The sequence below is a fragment of the Nerophis ophidion genome, linkage group LG02 (genome assembly GCF_033978795.1).
Source record: "Nerophis ophidion isolate RoL-2023_Sa linkage group LG02, RoL_Noph_v1.0, whole genome shotgun sequence".
Lineage (NCBI taxonomy): Eukaryota > Metazoa > Chordata > Actinopteri > Syngnathiformes > Syngnathidae > Nerophis > Nerophis ophidion.
In genome coordinates this window covers 24730514-24749403 of record NC_084612.1, presented here as the reverse complement: position 1 = coordinate 24749403, position 18890 = coordinate 24730514, and the positions used below count along the sequence as shown (strand labels likewise).

At 39.8% G+C, this 18890-nt stretch overlaps 1 protein-coding gene across 1 annotated transcript; it reads left to right on the top strand.

The window, feature by feature from the left end:
• The first annotated feature begins 4321 nt into the window (after nucleotides 1–4321).
• rhoua (ras homolog family member Ua) lies at nucleotides 4322–17148 on the top strand. Its single transcript, XM_061880208.1, has 4 exons — nucleotides 4322–4869; nucleotides 9109–9167; nucleotides 9744–9932; nucleotides 12027–17148. Exons 1-4 carry the CDS (start codon nucleotides 4611–4613, stop codon nucleotides 12309–12311), a joined length of 792 nt encoding a protein of 263 aa, XP_061736192.1. The 5' UTR covers nucleotides 4322–4610; the 3' UTR covers nucleotides 12312–17148.
• The last annotated feature ends 1742 nt before the right edge of the window (nucleotides 17149–18890 follow it).

Sequence of the window (18890 nt, the reverse complement as noted above, 5' to 3'; positions counted from 1 at the left end):
CCCTCTATGTGCTGGAAGCCAGCAAGAAAAGCTGTAAATATGACAAAGTCAGTCTACCCCAGGGCAGCTGTGGGTACTGATGTAGCTTACCACCACCAGGTGTGAATGAATGATGGGTGTGGGTTTGTGGAGTTTGCATGTTCTCCCCGTGACTGCGTGGGCTTCCTCCCACTTCCAAAGACATGCACCTAGGGATTGGTTGATTTGCAACACTAAATTGGCTTTGTGTGTGAATGTGAGTGTGAATGTTGTCTGTCTATCTGTGTTGGCCCTGTGATGAGGTGGCAGCTTGTCCATGGTGTACACCGCCTTCTGCCAGAATGCAGCTGAGATAGGCTCCAGCGACCCCAAAAGGGACAAGCAGTAGAAAATGGATGGATGGATACCATATAGACAAGCTGGTTTACAGCTACTGTTACGTGTAGCCGGCGACAAGTTGTTTGTACATACAGAAACCATGTACATACTGCAGAGCAAGGATGTCAAAGAGCAGGCCTGGGGGCCAGATTTGGTCCTCCACATAATTTGGTGGCCTGCAAAATCAATCAATCAATCAAAGTTTATTTATATAGCCCTAAATCACAAGTGTTAAGATCACACGTCAGGGCAAGAAAAAACTCAACCCATTTTTGATTGATTGAAACTTTTATTAGCAGATTGCACAGTGCAGTACATATTCCGTACAATTGACCACTAAATAGTAACACCCGAATAAGTTTTTCAACTTATTTAAGTCAGGGTCCACGTTAATCAATTCATGGTACCCAATGGCCGCAATGAAATCCCGTAGGGAACAGCAGACCCTTTTCGTGCGAGGTCATACATACAACTTCAGATTTTGAATAGTCGCCATATTGGATGGGTGAATGCAAGTAAACAGCTTTAAAAAAGTACAAAAAAGTTTAGAACTGCTGGTAAATGAGGGTTAACTGCTAAATTGTGGGTTGCTCCAACAAAAGTGGGCAGTATACGGCATCGTTCTTTCGACTTCCAGCCGTCACTAATAACCAATGCGAGAAAACGGAGCAACTGTCAAGGAAAAGTCTCGTATCAGCGGAGCCATCTAATAATTTATATTGTTAGATGCATATTTATATTGATAAATATGCATTGTTCTTGCTCGGTTAAGGTTCCGTTTCATGTTTTTTATTTTGCGTCTACTGCCATGTTTGTTTTTGTTGCGCGCCCCTTTTACGTGTTTTTCTCCGTCCTTATCTAACTATAACATTGTGTATGTGCTGAAAGCTTCATTCATGGCTGTTACATCTGCTAAAAGCTTAACTCTTTTATCATTTGCTCACATTTGCTTTCTTTTACTTAGATTCGCCGAGTTGGTGCTTTTGGAAACACTCGTAGCAAAAATGTGTTTAAGAAATACAAATATTATCAAGATAACACTTAAATGGGAAATTATAAATACAAAAATTATATCAAACAAACTTTTAACGAAGTGATCACTGCAAACTTCTGCGTTTTTTGACTATGCTCTCTTGGACTAGAGTGGCAGCTGTTTTTATCTTAGTTTTTTCGTAAAATTTAGCACTCTTTTCGCCCTTTGTGATTTCCTATCAAGGAACTCTGAAGAAACTTTTATCCTTTTCGCGATTTGAACGATTCGTGCAGCCGAAAACAACACAATCATAGGGCACTTTTTCTTTGAGAAAAGCTAAATGACGCCTAGTACCCATTGAGAACAGAGCTTGATTGACCACCACATACATTTAATGGGCGGGACGTGAGCCGGACACAACGTTAGTAAAAATCCAAGTAACTGTTCTTACTGACAGAAGTTTTGATGTGACCGAAAGCATTGCACAGGCAGGATGTGACCTGAAAATATCTGCTTTTAAAAAACTTGTTATCTGTGGCGTAGACAAGATTGGACTACAGCCACACTGGACATGTGTGCTAAGCTTTTGAAAATATGTCTGTCATTCCAATTGATTAAAGCTGTGATACCATTTCTGTGCTAGATGTATTTGTTGATTAATTTTGTTTGTTTGAGTCTTAGACATGTATCTAATTGTGTGCTCAGTGTACCCTTGGGCCCAGAGTTTGATGTTATTGCTCCTTTTGCTTTTTTTCACGGCATAGAGGTCTATATTGTACATCATTCCACACTTGTTATCATCCCACCTTCCCAAAATTGCATCTAAATGGCTCCAATAGTTTAACAAAGACCTTTTAGCCACAATTAGTCACTGTCAAATCGTATTTGTCATTGCCATGCCAAAACTACAGCCATCCAAAAAGGCTGCAGTTGTGACGAATGCTTTGATAACGTCAAATGATTGAACAGTCTACAGATGCCTCGCAAATTGGCCAGATCATACATCAAGCTGTCCGCCATCTTGCGGAAGTCATCGGTGACGACAGTAGCAAAACTGCATCACTTATGTAAATTAATAGTTTTCATATGTTTGACATGAAGTACATCAAGTAACTGCTCATAAAGGAGACTAGATTACGGTTAGTGTCACAATTTAGTAAATAAAAAAAATGTCTCGATGATTGCACTTTAAATGTGCTACATCAATAACTATAAATCTATGAATAGTATCATTCTTTAAAGCCATGTAAATGAGCGATTTATTCAAAAAACACTCTGCTGTCACATTGACTTGTACCGGTTGACAGGGCAGTGTTGACTAAAGATAAAAGTGTATTTTTAATTTTTTATTAGATGAGCTTTTTTAGATTTAACATTTAGGTTTACTTTTTAACATTTAGGTTTACATTAAACATTCATCCATCCATTTTCTACCGCTTATTCCCTTTGGGGTCGCGGGGGGCGCTGGTGCCTATCTCAGCTACAATCGGGCAGAAGGCCGCGTACACCCTGGACAAGTCGCCACCTCATCGCAGTTACATTAAACATTTAGATTTATAAGGTGGCGACTTGTCCATGGTGTACCCCGCCTACCACCCAAATGCAGCTGAGATAGAATCCAGCACCCTCTACAACAGTGGTCCCCAACCTTTTTGTATCTGCGGACCGGTCAACGCTTAATAATTTGCCCCGCGGCCCGGGTGGGGGGGTGTCCTTTATTTATTTTTTTCTTTGTCATGAAAAAGGGACATTTTGGTCATGAAAAAGGGAGGTTTTTGTGGTTGGTGCACTAATTGTAAGTGGATATTGTGTTTTTTCTGTTGATTTAATAAAAAAAAATATTTTTTTTTTTAAATAAAAATTAATAAAAAATTATTCTGCGGCCCGGTACCAATCGGGCCACGGCCCGGTGGTTGGGGACCACTGCTCTACAACACCAAAAGGGACAAGCGGTAGTAAAAGGATGGATGGATGGATCCAATCCAATCCACTTTATTTATATAGCACATTTAAACAACAAAATGTTTCCAAAGTGCTGCACAACAATATTAAAAACAACATTCAAATACTATCATGAGCTCCACCAATGACTGGATGAAAACAAAAAATAAATAATAATAAATACATATAAATCCAATATGAAATAAATGATTAAAAACGATTTTAAGGGTGAAACCAATTATAACAGCAAATAGAAATCAAAATTTTAAAACACAGAGGGCAACAGAGGACCACACAACTCACGTAGTGTTAAAAGCCAGAGAATAAAAATGGGTCTTAAGACGAGACTTAAAACACTCCACTGTGGGAGCAGTTCGAATATGGAGGGGCAGAGTGTTCCAGAGCTTAGGGCCGACAACAGGGGAGGCCCTGTCTCCCCTAGTTTTAAGTCTGGTCTTGGGCACCACGAGCTGGAGCTGGCTCTCGGACCTCAGAGCGCGCGCAGGATTGTAAATTTGGATGAGGTCCGAGAGATAATGAGGTGCCAGTCCATGTACAGCTTTAAAAACAAAGAAAAATATTTTAAAATCAATTCTAAAATGAACAAATTTGGATTCAACATTTAATTCAAACTCAAATGTGATAAAAAAAAAAAAGCTAAATGTTGGAAAAGTAATTTAAATCTGAGAAATATATCTGTTAGAAAAGTGCGACTGAATTTTTACATTCGGCACCCCAAAGTCTGCCCCACAACAAGAAGAGAGAACAAATAAGGAATTTATTCATTTCAACTTTGGACCACAACTGAGTAAAATAGTGGACTCGCACAAGGTTCTTCGGGTCAACCTTGACCATATATGGAGAAATCCGCTGATGTAACAATCTCAAATTCTATACTGTGTGTGCGGAGCAAATCTGTTTTATAAATATCTCTGTCATGCATCCATGTTTTTTACATAAAAAGACCCCTTCAAAAGCCAAGAAAAGTTTCAAATGTGGACAAACTATGATACAGCAGGAAATGATTGTTACCTACTCTCCCTCTCACGCACGCGCACCAACACATGATGTCACTAGAAGGGGAGTTTGGGAGTCTCCGAACTGGACCAACACTTCCATTGAATGTCTCCTCTTTCAACAGGACTGCTGCCATGTAGCTCAGAAAGGACACGCCATTGTTTTTGGCGAGCAGGAGTTTCAAGTTCAACAAAATCCGGCTAACTATGGAAACTTAAACGAGAGTCTTGTCCGGAAGAAGAATACCGAAAGAATGGGCGAAGAGAAAAGTGTCCGAGGTCGCCAGGACCGAGACCGAGACTTTCGCCTATAGGGCGGCTCCATGTCCCCCTCCTGCCCGTGCCAGATGCCTACGAAGACGGCCCCTGTATCCCCAGCTCCCCCCGTACCGCCGAGGAGGCTCCGCGGTCGGGACGCAGGCTCGGGCAGGACGCGGCGGCCCAGGGCCGGAGGAGCGGAAAGGCGGGTGAAGTGTGTCCTGGTGGGGGACGGAGCTGTGGGCAAAACCAGCCTGGTGGTCAGCTACACTACCAACGGTTACCCCACGGAATATGTCCCCACTGCTTTTGACAACTTCTCGGGTAAGATTCTCTGTCTTGTCTGCGTTAAACAGCTGATATAGTTTACTATTGTTTTTAAGGACCAACTGGTAAAACGCTAGTCAAAGATCCACTAGAAGTGACAAGACCTCTATGCTGTTTTAGGACCTACTGCAAAAAAGCTCGTCAGATACCTTGAGAGTTTCTTGTTTTTAGTACTTTTTTCAGACTAATACAGTACATGTACCCTAACCGGAGAAATACATTTTTGGTTGAAACAATGATATAAAACACAGTAATGTAGTTAATGTCTAATGCAGTGGTGTCAAACTCATTGGAGAAAAATCTACTCCCAAGTGTGCCGGACTGGTGAAATCCCTTCACGATAACTTAAAAATAAAGACACCTTCAGATTGTTTTCTGTGTTTAAAAATAGAAGAAGCACATTCTGAAAATGTACAAATCATAATGTTGTTGTTTTTTTACACTTACATGTTGCGGTTAATAGTATTCTATCTTTATTTGTTGTTATTTATATTTTCTGAATGAATGATGTGATATTGTTCATCAGTCAACTCAATGGTGTTCATTTTCAATTGATCAAGATAAAAACATATCTAAATCAAATTACAGTATGCCATGTATGTAGTTTGATCATTTTCCTCAATTGATGAACTAATATCATGTAGGGTTTTTTTGTACATATGTACCATCATCCAGAGATACAAAGAATTGCTATTGCAACATCCAGTAGACACATGTAGAAGAGCTGTTTCTTTCATTCAAAAATTTTAGGTTAATTTGTATACTTAGCAAACTCATCCCGCGGGCCGGATAAAAACCTGTTCGCGGGCCTGATCCAGCCTGCGGTCCGTACGTTTGACACCCCTGGTGTAATGTATTACTGTCCAAAACAGTGCTGAACTGGAGGTTGGTTGTGTGGGTTGTCAAGTTGAACAAGCTAACTTATGCAATTAATCACAAACATGTACAAACCCCGTTTCCATATGAGTTGGGAAATTGTGTTAGATGTAAATATAAACGTAATGCAATGATTTGCAAATCATTTTCAACCCATATTCAGTTGAATATGCTACAAAGACAACATATTTGATGTTCAAACTGATAAACATTTTTTTTTGCAAGTAATCATTAACTTTAGAATTTGATGCCAGCAACATGTGACAAAGAAGTTGGGAAAAGTGGCAATAAATACTGATAAAGTTGAGGAATGCTCATCAAACACTTATATGGAACATCCCACAGGTGTGTAGGCTAATTGGGAACAGTTGGGTGCCATGATTAGGTATAAAAGCAGCTTCCATGAAATGCTAAGTAATTCACAAACAAGGATGAGTCGAGGGTCACTCTTTGTAAGCAAATTGTCGAACAGTTTTAGAACAACATTTCTCAACGAGCTATTGCAAGGAATTTAGGGATTTTACCATCTACGGTCCGTAAAATCATCAAAAGGTTCAGAGAATCTGGAGAAATCCCTGCACGTAAGCGATGATATTATGGACCTTTGATCCCTCAGGCGGTACTACATCAAAAACCGACATCAGTGTGTAAAGGATATAACCACATGGGCTCAAGAACACTTCATAAAACCACTGTCCGCAACTACAGTTGGTCGCTACATCTCTAAGTGGAAGTTAAAACTCTACTATGCAAAGCTAAACACATTTATCAACAACACCCTGAAACGCCGCCGGCTTCGCTGTGCCCAGGCTCATCTAAGATGGACTGATGCAAAGTGGAAAAGTGTTCTGTGGTCCAACGAGTCCACATTTCAAATTATATTTGGAAACAGAGGACATGGTGTCCTCCAGAACACAGAAGAAAATAACCATTTGAATTGTTATGGGGGCAAAGTTCAAAAGCCAGCATCTGTGATGGTATGGGGGTGCATTAGTGCCCAAGGCATGGATAACTTACACATCGGTGAAGGCACCATTAATGCTGAAAGGTCCATACAGACTTTGGAGCAACATATTTTGTCATCCAAGCAACATTAGCATGGACCCCCTGCTTATTTCAGCAAGACAATGCCAAGCCACGTGTTAGAACAGCGTGGTTTCGTAGTAAAAGATTGTGGGTACTTTCCTGGCCCGCCTGCAGTCCAGACCTGTCTCCCATCAAAAATGTGTGGCGCATTATGAAGCGTAAAATACAATAGCTGAGACCCCGGACTGTTGAACGACTGAAGCTCTACATAAAACAGGAATGGGAAAGAATTCCACTTTCAAAGCTTCAACAATTAGTTTCCTCGGTTCCCAAACGTTTAGTGAGTGTTGTAAAAAGAAAAGGTGATGTAACACAGTGGTGAACATGCCCTTTCCCAACTACTTTGGCACGTGTTGCAGCCATGAAATTCTAAGTTAACTATATTTTGCAAAAAAAAAAAAAAAGTTTATGAGTTTGAACATCAAATATCTTGTCTTTGTAGTGCATTCAATTGAGTATGGGTTGAAAAGGATTTGCAAATCATTGTATTCCGTTTATATTCACATGTAACACAAGTTCCCACCTCATATGGAAACGGGGTTTGTATATACAGTCGTGGTCAAAAGTTTACATACAATTGTAAAAAATATAATGTCATGGCTATCTTGAGTTTCCAATAATTTCTACAACTCTTATTTTTTTGTGATAGAGTGATTGGAGCACATACTTTTTGTCACAAAAAACAATAATGAAGTTTGGTTCTTTTATGAATTTATTACTGGTCTACTGAAAATGTGACCAAATCTGCTGGGTCAATAGTATACATACAGCAACATACATCATCAATTTTGGTGATGTAGAAAACTTACAATCAAATAAAATTAGCTTTATGGCATGGCTTCTCAATTTCATGTGAGTGATTATGATTGACAACACCTGTTGACTTCTCTGAGCCCATTTCAATAGGGATCATGTGATGCAGTCATTAGGCTTGGTTACAGACGCGACGATGGGAAAGTCAAAAGAGCTCAGCACAGATCTGAAAAACGAATCATTGACTTGAACAAGTCAGGAAAGTCACTTGGAGCCATTTCAAAGTAGCTTAAGGGCCCAAGAGCAACTAATCTGTGCAGACAATTGTTCGTAAGTATAAAGTGCATGGCACAGTTTTGTCACTTCCACGATCCGTGAGTCGGTTGAGGTGGGCGGGGTTTGGTGCTAGCTGGGGTGTATAACGTAGCCAGGAAGAGTTAGGGATGCAGGGGATTGTGGGTATTTGTTCTGTTCCGTTTATGTTGTGTTACAGTGAGGATGTTCTCCCGAAATGTGTTTGTCATTCTTGTTCGGTGTGGGTTCACAGTGTGGCACATATCAGTAAGAGTGTTAAAGTTGTTTATATCACAACCTTCAGTGTAACCTGTATGGCTGTTGATCAAGTTTGCCTTGCAATCTTGTACGTGTGATGGCAGAAGAAGCGAAATGCATGCGATCGGCCGGCACGCAGATAGCATGTTGTAAAAGCGGGCGCGATGACATGTTGTAGAGGACGTTAAAAGTACAACCATCACGGCACGCCCTCAATATTGTAGTCTGGGTGAAAATCGGAGAATGTTAGCCCCGGGTGATTTCCGGGAGAGGCACCAAAATCCGGAAACCTACCGAAATAATCGAGGGGGTCCGCGATTATGCAGCTGAGTCACATCAGAGTGGCCAAAGAGCCGCATGCGGCTCCAGAGCCGCGGGTTGCCGACCCCTGATCTAGAGGTACGGCAAATAATCACTTGACCGAAGTACAGTGTTTTATTTTCCTATATTCAAACACAGTGTTACTTTTCAAACTGTGCAATGTTACAAAATATTACATATACTTGTTAAATAAAACATCTGCCTTGTTTTAATTAATACTTAGGTCTACTACACTACTGTAGTTTAATGTTGGTAATTATGGTGCTACTTGTAGAGCCATATTTTTTCTAAGCTTGTACTTGGTGAATAAAGTTAGAGACTTAATGGCCAAATAAGTTTGTCCACCACACAATGACCTAACACTGTTAAAATAAGACTCCAAAACACAGTGTTTAGAGGCATCCGAAACTGCGTGCAAGCTCACTCCCAAATACATGAACCTTATGATTTGATGCTTTGGCATTTTTAACATGAGTATCCAACATTGTAACATTTATAAGTCAGAAAAGAGGAAAATAGAAATCACACTGTCATGACTTAGATGGCAAAGGCAAAATGTTTTCTGCCTTTTTTTATTCACAATCAGCTTATTATCCACTGACTGGTGCAAAATATCTTATTATTTTTTGTGCATATTTGTGTGTTTAGCAGTGGTATCAGTAGACGGGCAGCCAGTGAAACTTCAGCTCTGTGACACAGCTGGGCAGGTAAGGGATCTCGAAACAAACACACACACAAACACTGCACTACTTCCTGCTGCTGCTTTGTTTGTAATCCCCACAATGTCCCTGAGGAAACGACATGCCTGCCTTCGCTTTGTTTTCTCAGCTCCTTCTAGTGAAGCGTTACAATTGATTATGCATTGAAATAATTCAACAAATGTGTTAAATGTTCTAATATCAGTTGGAAAATCAAGAATATTTGCGGCTTTTTTCAGGAAACCAGCTGATGATGTGTGTGTGCTTTTGCCAGGAAATGATTCTCTGGACTCACATTTGCAGCTGTTTTCCTGACATCAAGTATCAAATAGCATCACAGCGTGCCAAGTTTTCACTGTGATTAGCTCTAAAAGGAGTTTAGCTCATCTTTGCTTATCAGTGGGATCTCGTGTGAGGACATAGAGAGATATTTAAGCCTGTCAATGGATAGATCACCAATAGTTCCTTTCTCAAATCCCAAAGGTCATCACGTCTTCTTCCTCTCCTTGTCTAAACACCACACAAAAGTACTCCTCCACTTCAACCTCTCAGTGATGCTGTCTGGTTGTCTCCTCCCCCGCACAGGATGAGTTTGACAGGCTGCGTCCGCTCTGTTACACCAGCGCGGACGTCTTCCTGCTGTGCTTCAGCGTGGTCAGTCCCGTCTCCTTCCAGAACGTCCCCGAGAAGTGGGTTTCCGAGATACGGAGGCACACCCCTTCCGCACCGCTCGTCCTTGTTGGGACTCAGTGCGATCTCAGAGAAGATGTCAAGGTCGGAACAACCCCATTCATTTCAATCAAGTCACTGAATTTACTAGTTAATGTGTAGTGTTCAGAACAAGAAATACCATTTATTAATTGAATGAATGAATGAATGAGATTTTCTTATTTTCAAGGTGCACTATTTGCCCAGTATATTCCCTCAATCTTTTTTGGGGACACAGGTGAGCTGTAACCTAACCCAGCTGACTTCAGGCGAGAAGCAGGGTATCATAATCATTACAAAGTCTAGTCAGAACATTTTTATAGTACAATAAACCGTCGCTGTTAGTTGGTTTCAGGCCTGACCGCAGGTGGAATTCTTGAATATAAAGCAAATATTTTCATAATTAGAGTATAATAATACCTGTTAAACATCTTCTACATACAGTTTTTAATATTATGAGAGCCCTTGAGACATGAAATAGCACTCACATCATTACTTTTACACTCTTTTAATCCAATATGGTAATTCTACTTAAGATTAGGCTAATCAGTAGCCTTTATATTGAATAGCGCACTTTGATTTGTTTGGTCTCACCTAATGGCCAATGCTACTAAAGTATTGATATATTTGGTTCATTTGGCTATTTTTATGCTTAAACATGCCTAATTTAGGCCACAAATACATAGAACAGGGGTTTAAAACTCATTTGCACAGAGGGACAAAATTAGATCCCAGGATTGACAATTATACCCTGTTTTCTACCAGCAAGGTACTCAAAGCACTTGGGCACTAGTAACACGTTCACCTACTGATGACTAAAATCACAAGCAATTGGTGGTTCAGTGTCTTGCTCAAGGATACTTCGACATGGTCACACAGAGTTGTAATGCACCAGTCATCTGTAGTTATTTTTTCTGACTAGGACCAAATGCGCATGAAAGCTGGCAAAGGTGTTTTTATGTGGACAGATATTTTTTTTAACTCTACTTGCATAGATTAACCTTTTATGTTGTAGAGGAAATGTGCATTTTTGAAAATATCTGAGTCTGTTTTTGTTGGTTCCTGCTTGAAGAGTTCTATTTCCTGACAGTCCTTTAATGTGTCATGACTGGTGATTGGATAAGCGAAAGTAAGACTTGGAGAAGGTCAAGTGTGTGTGTGTTTTTTCAGAGAGATGGCTGTGGCTTGGATGTTTCTTTTTTGATAAAATTATTTTTGATCGACCACTTCCTTGTCATCCTTTTCACATCCTGGCTAAAATTATTGAACTTTATAAGCACACAAAAACAACAGGAGTGAGATCTGTAACTTCAGTCGGGATGTTGTTAGACGAGAGGAACTGTTGGAAAGTCTGAGGAGGACTTTCCCATCATGCCTTGCAGTTTAATAATTAAAGTTAATCATGTCAAGTTCAACACTAATCTGGTAGCCTTTGTAAGAATGGTTCTTACTACCACTGTGGCCTATGTATCAGTTGTATCGGAAAACAGGAATGTATGTGGAAAAACGTTAGTAATGCTAATGAAGATAGATAGATAGATAGTACTTTATTGATTCCTTCAGGAGAGTTCCTTCAGGAAAATTAAAACGTGAAAGTGCAGTGTCCTAATTTACACAAGATTGTCGTGTTTATTTTTTTATGAAATCCCACCTTTTACCCTGGGTCGGGAGTTTTACATCTGACATGTAGAAAAGGATTTAAAAAAATCTCCAAAATAATTAATTGTTGCAAACTTCAAAGTGCCATGTTGCCTGTATTTGAAATGTTGTAACAAACCAATATCAGCGACCAAAGTCTACCACAGCTGATAACATTAAATCGGCATTGTCATGTATCTGCATACAGTATATCTACACATCTGTGGTTCACTGTCTTCATTTGAGCCACACCGAGCAAATCTATAAGTGGGATCAGGAAATTCTGTCCTATATGATTAGATCTGACCAATCTCTATGAGCATGAACTGATGAAGCCTTCTCGGATGAGAGGCAAAACGTTTTCTAAGACAAACTGAACAGTCCAGGTGCGATCATTTGAATGCCTTGAGAATATATTAACATGGATGAATGAGAATATTCTGTAATATATCCTATCTGTATTATTGGTTAGAATTTGTACACATAATAGATCATACGACTAATGTGTTTACGTCTTTGCAGATTCTAATTGACCTGGCTAAGTACAGAGAGAGGCCAGTGGACCCAGTGGATGCCAGGGAGTGCGCGGCTGAGATTGGTGCTGTGGCCTATGTGGAGTGCTCATCCTTAACCCAGAAGAACCTGAAAGAAGTATTCGACACGGCCATAATGGCCAGCCTGCAGAACCTCAGCTCGCAGAAGCACTTGAGAGGGAAACAGAAGCGTCGATCAAAGCAAAGGCAAACACCTGACAAGATGAAGAGTTTATCCAAGTCGTGGTGGAAAAGGTACTGCTGTGTGGTGTAAAGGGCCTGGAGTACGGAGTTTGGGTCCTCCTTAACTTTGACTGCAACCTGGACTGTCTGGTCTAAAGGAAAAGGATGTTGCGCAGAACCTCTCCTGGAGTCTTGTTGAGAAACCAAAGATATATTTGTCTTACCATGGAAAACATTTACCAATCAGAAGACTTCAGCAAACTTGTGTCTGAGATTTAACTAGACTGATCCGTGATCAGACTGGAGGATTTTTGTTGGAATTTACTGGTCGTGCTTGGACCGGAAGAAGAATGGATAAAAAGACCAGAAAGTGGAACATTTGTAATCTGTGTTGGAAGTGTGCGCTCAATTTTCTTTTTCTGTTGTCTTACTTTATGTCAGATTTGGTCCAAAGCCACTTGGACAAGAACACCTCATTTCCACCAAGGACTATGATTCAATTTAGTTTGGTATGGTACACCGTTTTTTTGCATTTCCATTGTAACCTGTGCCAAAATGCCTTCCCGCTTTCTAAAGGGGTACTGGTCGCAATGGTACTGTACAGTGTTTTTGATAAAATTCTGTCCACTGATTGAACAATGGAGGATAATCGAAAGAAAACACAAAGCTCCATTTAAAAAAAGAATATGGATCACGTTAGAAAGCGAAAAGCTGTTTGTCAGTACATGGCACCGCATCATGTTTTACAAAGCATTCAGCCAACGCAGTTATCGCCATTGCATTCACAGTATCAATTATGTGCTGGAATGGTACCACTTAGTGAAGGCTCCACCTTTGGTTCACCAGCCCTCATTTCACTCTTAGATAATATTTTAATTGTTTGCTCAGTCTGACTTTAAAAATAACACCAAATCAAAAAAAAAAAAAATATATATATATGACAATTCCAGTGCCAATATGCTCCAATTCCTATGAAGACATTGGACTCACAAGTCTAACAATAAGAGTTTCTATGTGTGTGTCACATGACCACCAGCATGATGTTGTCATGTGACGTATAGTTTCTCCCTCTAAACTTGGAGTCCGAAGTAGACTTCAAACCATCCAAAGAATGTGTATGTGACGTGTTAGCCACTTTTCCTGACATAAGTCAACCGGAAGAAGGTCAATACTAAGATGCTAAAAGCAAGTGTAACAAAGGCTGCCACTGTCACAAATTCTACATTGCATCACTAGTCCCTTAAGTTTTTCATGTACTCACCATTGTGATGAAACCTAAGTGATAAAAATCAAAGTTTGTACCAGGAAGTTATATCAACCTCCTCATCTGCACCGAGGAACTACACACAATGGCGTCTAGTCGCGATAACTGCCAATCTCCTGCTTGTTGGAGTGACTGACTCATATCCATTTCACTCTTTGACTTTTTGCTAATCACAAAATCAGCATGCTTTTTTCCGTCGCCAGGTGCAGATTGTTGAGGCTTCAGGCGCACGCAAATGAGGGATTCAGTCAAGTATAAAGTCTGGATGGACAAAACAATTGGGTCATTACCAGTGTTGGGAGTGCTGACTAAGTGGTAATCTAATACTCTTAAACATTAAAATGCAGTTACTGACAGTGAAATATGTTAGTATGTGCTGATATTGAACAGCTTAGCCCACCCGTCTCGCTCAGCCAAGCACAGGACAGGTGCTGTAAACAAGAGTTTTTAACAGTAACAGACACCTAAGTAATGATGATTACTAGAAATGGTCAATACTACAAATTGGAGTATTGAGCCTGTACCAAGTAGTTACATGGGCAGTATTATGCGGACATAGATACTTCAAAAGTTCAATCAAGCTAATTGAATAATTAAATTTTTCATCACAATTATATTAAGATAAAACCACAGGATGGCGTTGTAACTATATCAATGAAATATTTAAATATTTTCCTACTATTGGCTCTGATTTAAATCCTTTGATTTTTAGCCCTAAAGCTCCACTCTGTCCAGGGACTTATTTCTTGAGGATGTAAACAATTACAAAAATGTTTTTATGATTAAAAATATCAATCTAACCACTGTAGTATTGACAATATGCTGATACTTTACTTGGTATCGTTACTATCAATATTTGTATCGATCCGGCCATCTTGTTACTTTTGAGAGTTCTAGCAAGCGGTTAGCATATCTTCTACAGCGTGCAGTGCAGCTATTACTCGTCCTCAAGGGATGATACTTCTATGAAAAATTTTTTTCTTAATATATATAGTCAATATGGCTTACCCTATAATCATTACCTAAAGTAGGAGTGCCCAAACTGTTTGCCACCAAGGGCCAAAGAGAAAATGTGCCAATAGGCCTCGGGCCAAACAGTCATTCTAAGTGTACAGTAGCTTCATGAATGAGGAGTTTAGTCCCATACGTAAAGTTGTACACATCATCATATTCAGTATATGCCAACAAGTTAGCTTTGTGGACATGCCATTAATGATTGTGTGATCTTGAAATAGATCAGTATGAATATGTATTTGGGAAGCCACACTTTGCCCCTGTGCCTCACTTTGGCCAACACTGAGCCAAAGAAATTCAAAAGTAAGCCGACCAGGTGTTGCTACAATGGTCTACGAACAGCAGACAGCCACACAAGACAACTGGATGTGATCTGTTCAGATAAAACTGGTGTTCACGTCACTGATGTAAAAGGCAAGAACATACGTGTGACAACTACAGTGCTTGTCCTCACCGAAACATCTCTCAGGTCCAGATTATTTTACCTGCTATCTAATTACATTCCGTTACTCTTTCGAAAGTAACAACTATTTACGTTTTTAAGAATGTTGCCCAACACTGTTAATGACACAAACAGGAAGTGTAAACAGAGTAGGAAAGTTGGAGTTTGGGGAACAGTGGGGTCTTCCCCAGGCGGTCCCCACAAAGTCAGAAGCGTGGCGACGAGTTAAGATTTAGCACGATGAATTGCAAGGGCAGTGCTCCATGTTTTGCAAACGTGTAGGTAGGAAAAAAAAGACACATTGAAATGAGTCAAACCCTTTTCTGTTACCAAAGTCAGAACAAAACCAAATAATTGTACCTTTTCTCCAAGGTCTCTCTGCCTCTGAACGAGTGTTTTTGCTTTTGGTGCATCCGCATCTAAGGGTGTGAGCATGATTTTAAAGCAGCCCTGACGCTGCCAAACTGCATAAGAAACCTGTTTTTAAGTATTCCTCTCAGCCTCTTGGTTGTGGTTGTATGCCCTAGAACAGGGGTGCTCACACTCTTTCTGAAGACGAGCTACTTCTCAATTGACCAAGTCGAAGGAATCTACTTCATTCATATATATAATTTATATTTAATTATTTATGAAGGAGACATTTTTGTTAACACGTTGAAGGTGTTTAATGGTAACACAAGCATGTTTAACACATGAAGACAAGAATATAATTTGGTGTATTACCTGATTCTGATGACTTGCATTGATTGGAATCAGACTGTAGTGCTGATAACGTCAACATTTTCGAATGGAGGACAAAAAAAAGTCCTCCTTTCTGTCCCATACCAGATGAAAGTGGTTAGTTTTTGGCATCTTATTTGTCCAGCTTCCATACTCGTTTTTATACATTTTGCAAGAAATACATTGGCGGCAAACTCCGTAGGCTGCTATCTTGTGCACGCTAGCTTTCTGAGACTCTTATTTTGTTAGCGCAGGCAGGATGAAGCAGGGCTTTTATTGTGAAGACAGCAACTGTGCAGTCTGTCTTTAGAGTTTTGACAGCAGGTACGGCGCAAGAGTCCGTTAAAATAAAAAGTGTTTCTCGCCCTCCTCTCGGTCATGTTTTCTTAATAATGATCTCGCAGCAGCCAATGTCATCTCAGAAGACCCTCGGGTGTTGTGAATGTCAATGAAGTGACGAAAGTGACGTCGTGGTAAAGATTGATGATCACAAATTTTTAGGTTTATTTTTTTAATGCTTGGTTTGCGATCGACTGGCAGACCCTCCACAATCGACCGGTAGCTCGCGATCGACGTAATGGGCACTCCTGCCCTAGAAGGTCATTGCAGAAAGTCTTCCTCAGGACAGTTGCTACAATAATAATTCAGTAATTCCTCTTGGTCTTCAAACTGATGATTGTGCTGTGTGCCTTTGTCTTGCATTGATTATAATGACGGCCTTTTCAGATGTGAGCAACCCCTCAGAAATGAACATTTTGCTGAGGTTAGCTGAAAGGTGTTTGTCTTGACTTTTCTCAAGCTGCTGTGCAGAAAACCTCACCCTTTAAAAGCAGTACTGTACGGCAAACATTTATTTCCGCACCGATTGCAAAACTAATCTAGTGTTGCTATGATCCCAAGATTAACTTAGTGACACTTATCAGCTTGTTATTGAATTTTCTATCAGCAACACCAAAAAGTGACTCGTGAGGATATACTTTTTTTATGCAAACCGACCAGTTTGGCCACAAGATATATATCAATATTTATATTTGTGTGCGTGTGTAAAGTGGTAATGTGATGGCCATATTGTTTCTAGCCATGCAAATGTTCCAGCTGCCCGTAATTGAATGGCTCCACTGTGTCCATCCTCATAGCAAATGCATTGTTTGTTAGCAGGGAAAGTCCACACAAAGAGGCCTGTCTTGCAGTTTGTGTCTCTTGCAGGCTAATGCATGAAAAAGTAGGCCAAAGGTGACACAGATCCTCATGTAAGTTGATATCTCCGTCAGTCAATTTACATTTTCTGAATTATTTTAAACTATATAAATGATTCTGATAACTACCTGGCTTCCTTTCACAAGCTTACTTTTAACTCAAGCTGCAAGCCTGTATACTGTACTGTATTTGTGTTTCCATTGACCGTGCATTCTTTTCAGATGGACCTAAATCACAGAGGATTTTTGTACAAAGGTTTTATACTTTAAGAAATAAAGGATATTGCTATTATACACTGCAGTCTTTGTTTACAGTGATGGCTATGTGTGTGTGTGTAAATATTGTATATCATACGGCTGTCATGAGAGACCACGCTTTGCAGGATTTATTACAACGAGGCCTCTATTCTGCGGCAGGAGGCTCGTCTTTATCAGGTTTTGCTTGCAACAGAAAATGTTCCAGTATTTGTGAAAGTCTTAGGGAGTCTTACCCCAGCTATTATCACTTTTGCAGTAGTAGTTTTTAGATTTTTATATCAGACAATTAGGGGGAAACCAAATCAAACCTAGATTTGGTATCCTCCCTTTTTTATAATTCATAATTGTGCTTACTATATTTGTTCTGCTATTCCTGTTTTGCAATGCAATATGAAAGAAGAGAACATTAAAAGTGTGTTAGGTCATGTTCAGGTTTGGCTATTTAATAACCAAGCACAATACCAACCATGTCATGCCCATCTGATGCACATGAGGAGATATTGGTCAAATGTGAGCCGTGTTTGAGGGAGAGGTATACGCAAATACACACGACCACAGAAAGGCAACCAACTCCCGAACAGCTCGTAAACGCGCTGACTGCTGTCAGGGCCAACCTTCATTTTGAACGATGTCATGTGACACTTGCTTTGTGGCTCAACTCTGTTCTTGCCTGGATGCACAACAGCAACATGCTCCAAATGTATTCTGTCTGGAAAAACCAAGCTGGTCGCTCTACTTTGTAGGGACTGAAATGGTTGATAAGATGTTCAGCTGGGCGACTCCATCCTGAGTCGTCTTACCTCGGAATTCAAATGTTATACAAATGCAAAAAGTGACTTTCCATCAAGTCAAACATGAAAACATGGACTGTAGTCCAAGTGTGGTGCAACTTTGGTGTCTGTGGATCCCAAAATATTCTTCACAAATAGACATTGCTCACTCATGCAGTGTTTTATATAGTACAGTGCACAGCACATTATTTGCCACTTGCCAAGATTTTAACTTGTATTTCTAGAAATGTCCCCAGTTTCAAGAGCTATTCGCTTACGCCATAATCTTAAATTCATAATTATATTAGTTTGAAATTGAGAAAATAACTGTTCATATAAAATATGTTGGTTGTCCCCACTTACAAAAATCATTTTTTAAAATTCTGCAACATTCCAAAATTAAGAATTGCAAGTTGAATAATTCTTGTTTTTAGAATAACATACTTATGTTTAGTTTTAAAATCCTGCTAATTTATAGACATACAGATCTAAATTTAGGATGTCTTATCAAGTGAAATCAACCAGCTGCATGGACAGATAATTCCACTAGTTTTAGTTGTTTTTATTTATTTACTAAAATCTAGTCTTTTCATCTTATATTTTGTCAGCTCTTTCTTGCAGTGTGCAGTGGTGTCCAAAGTGCGGCCCAGCAATTTTTTTTGACAGCCAAGGCACATTCTAAAAATACTGTTACAAATAATCCATACTTTATATTGTACACTCCTAATTATTTGCCACTTACCAAGATTTATAATTGTATTTCTGGAAATGTCCCTAGTTTAACTTATTTCTAGTCATTGACTTGTGATGATCCGTTGCCCGGAGCATGTTTTGTTTTAGTTTAAGACTCTCTTAGTTCTGTTTCAGCACCCCTGGGTTTGTGTTTCTTGGTTGCCATGGGTGCTGATTATTTTCACGTGCCTCTGATTAGTGTTCGGGACGCTCACCTGCTCCCTGGCACTAATCAGAGAGCTATTTGTTCCTACCTTTCGCCACACTCGGTCTG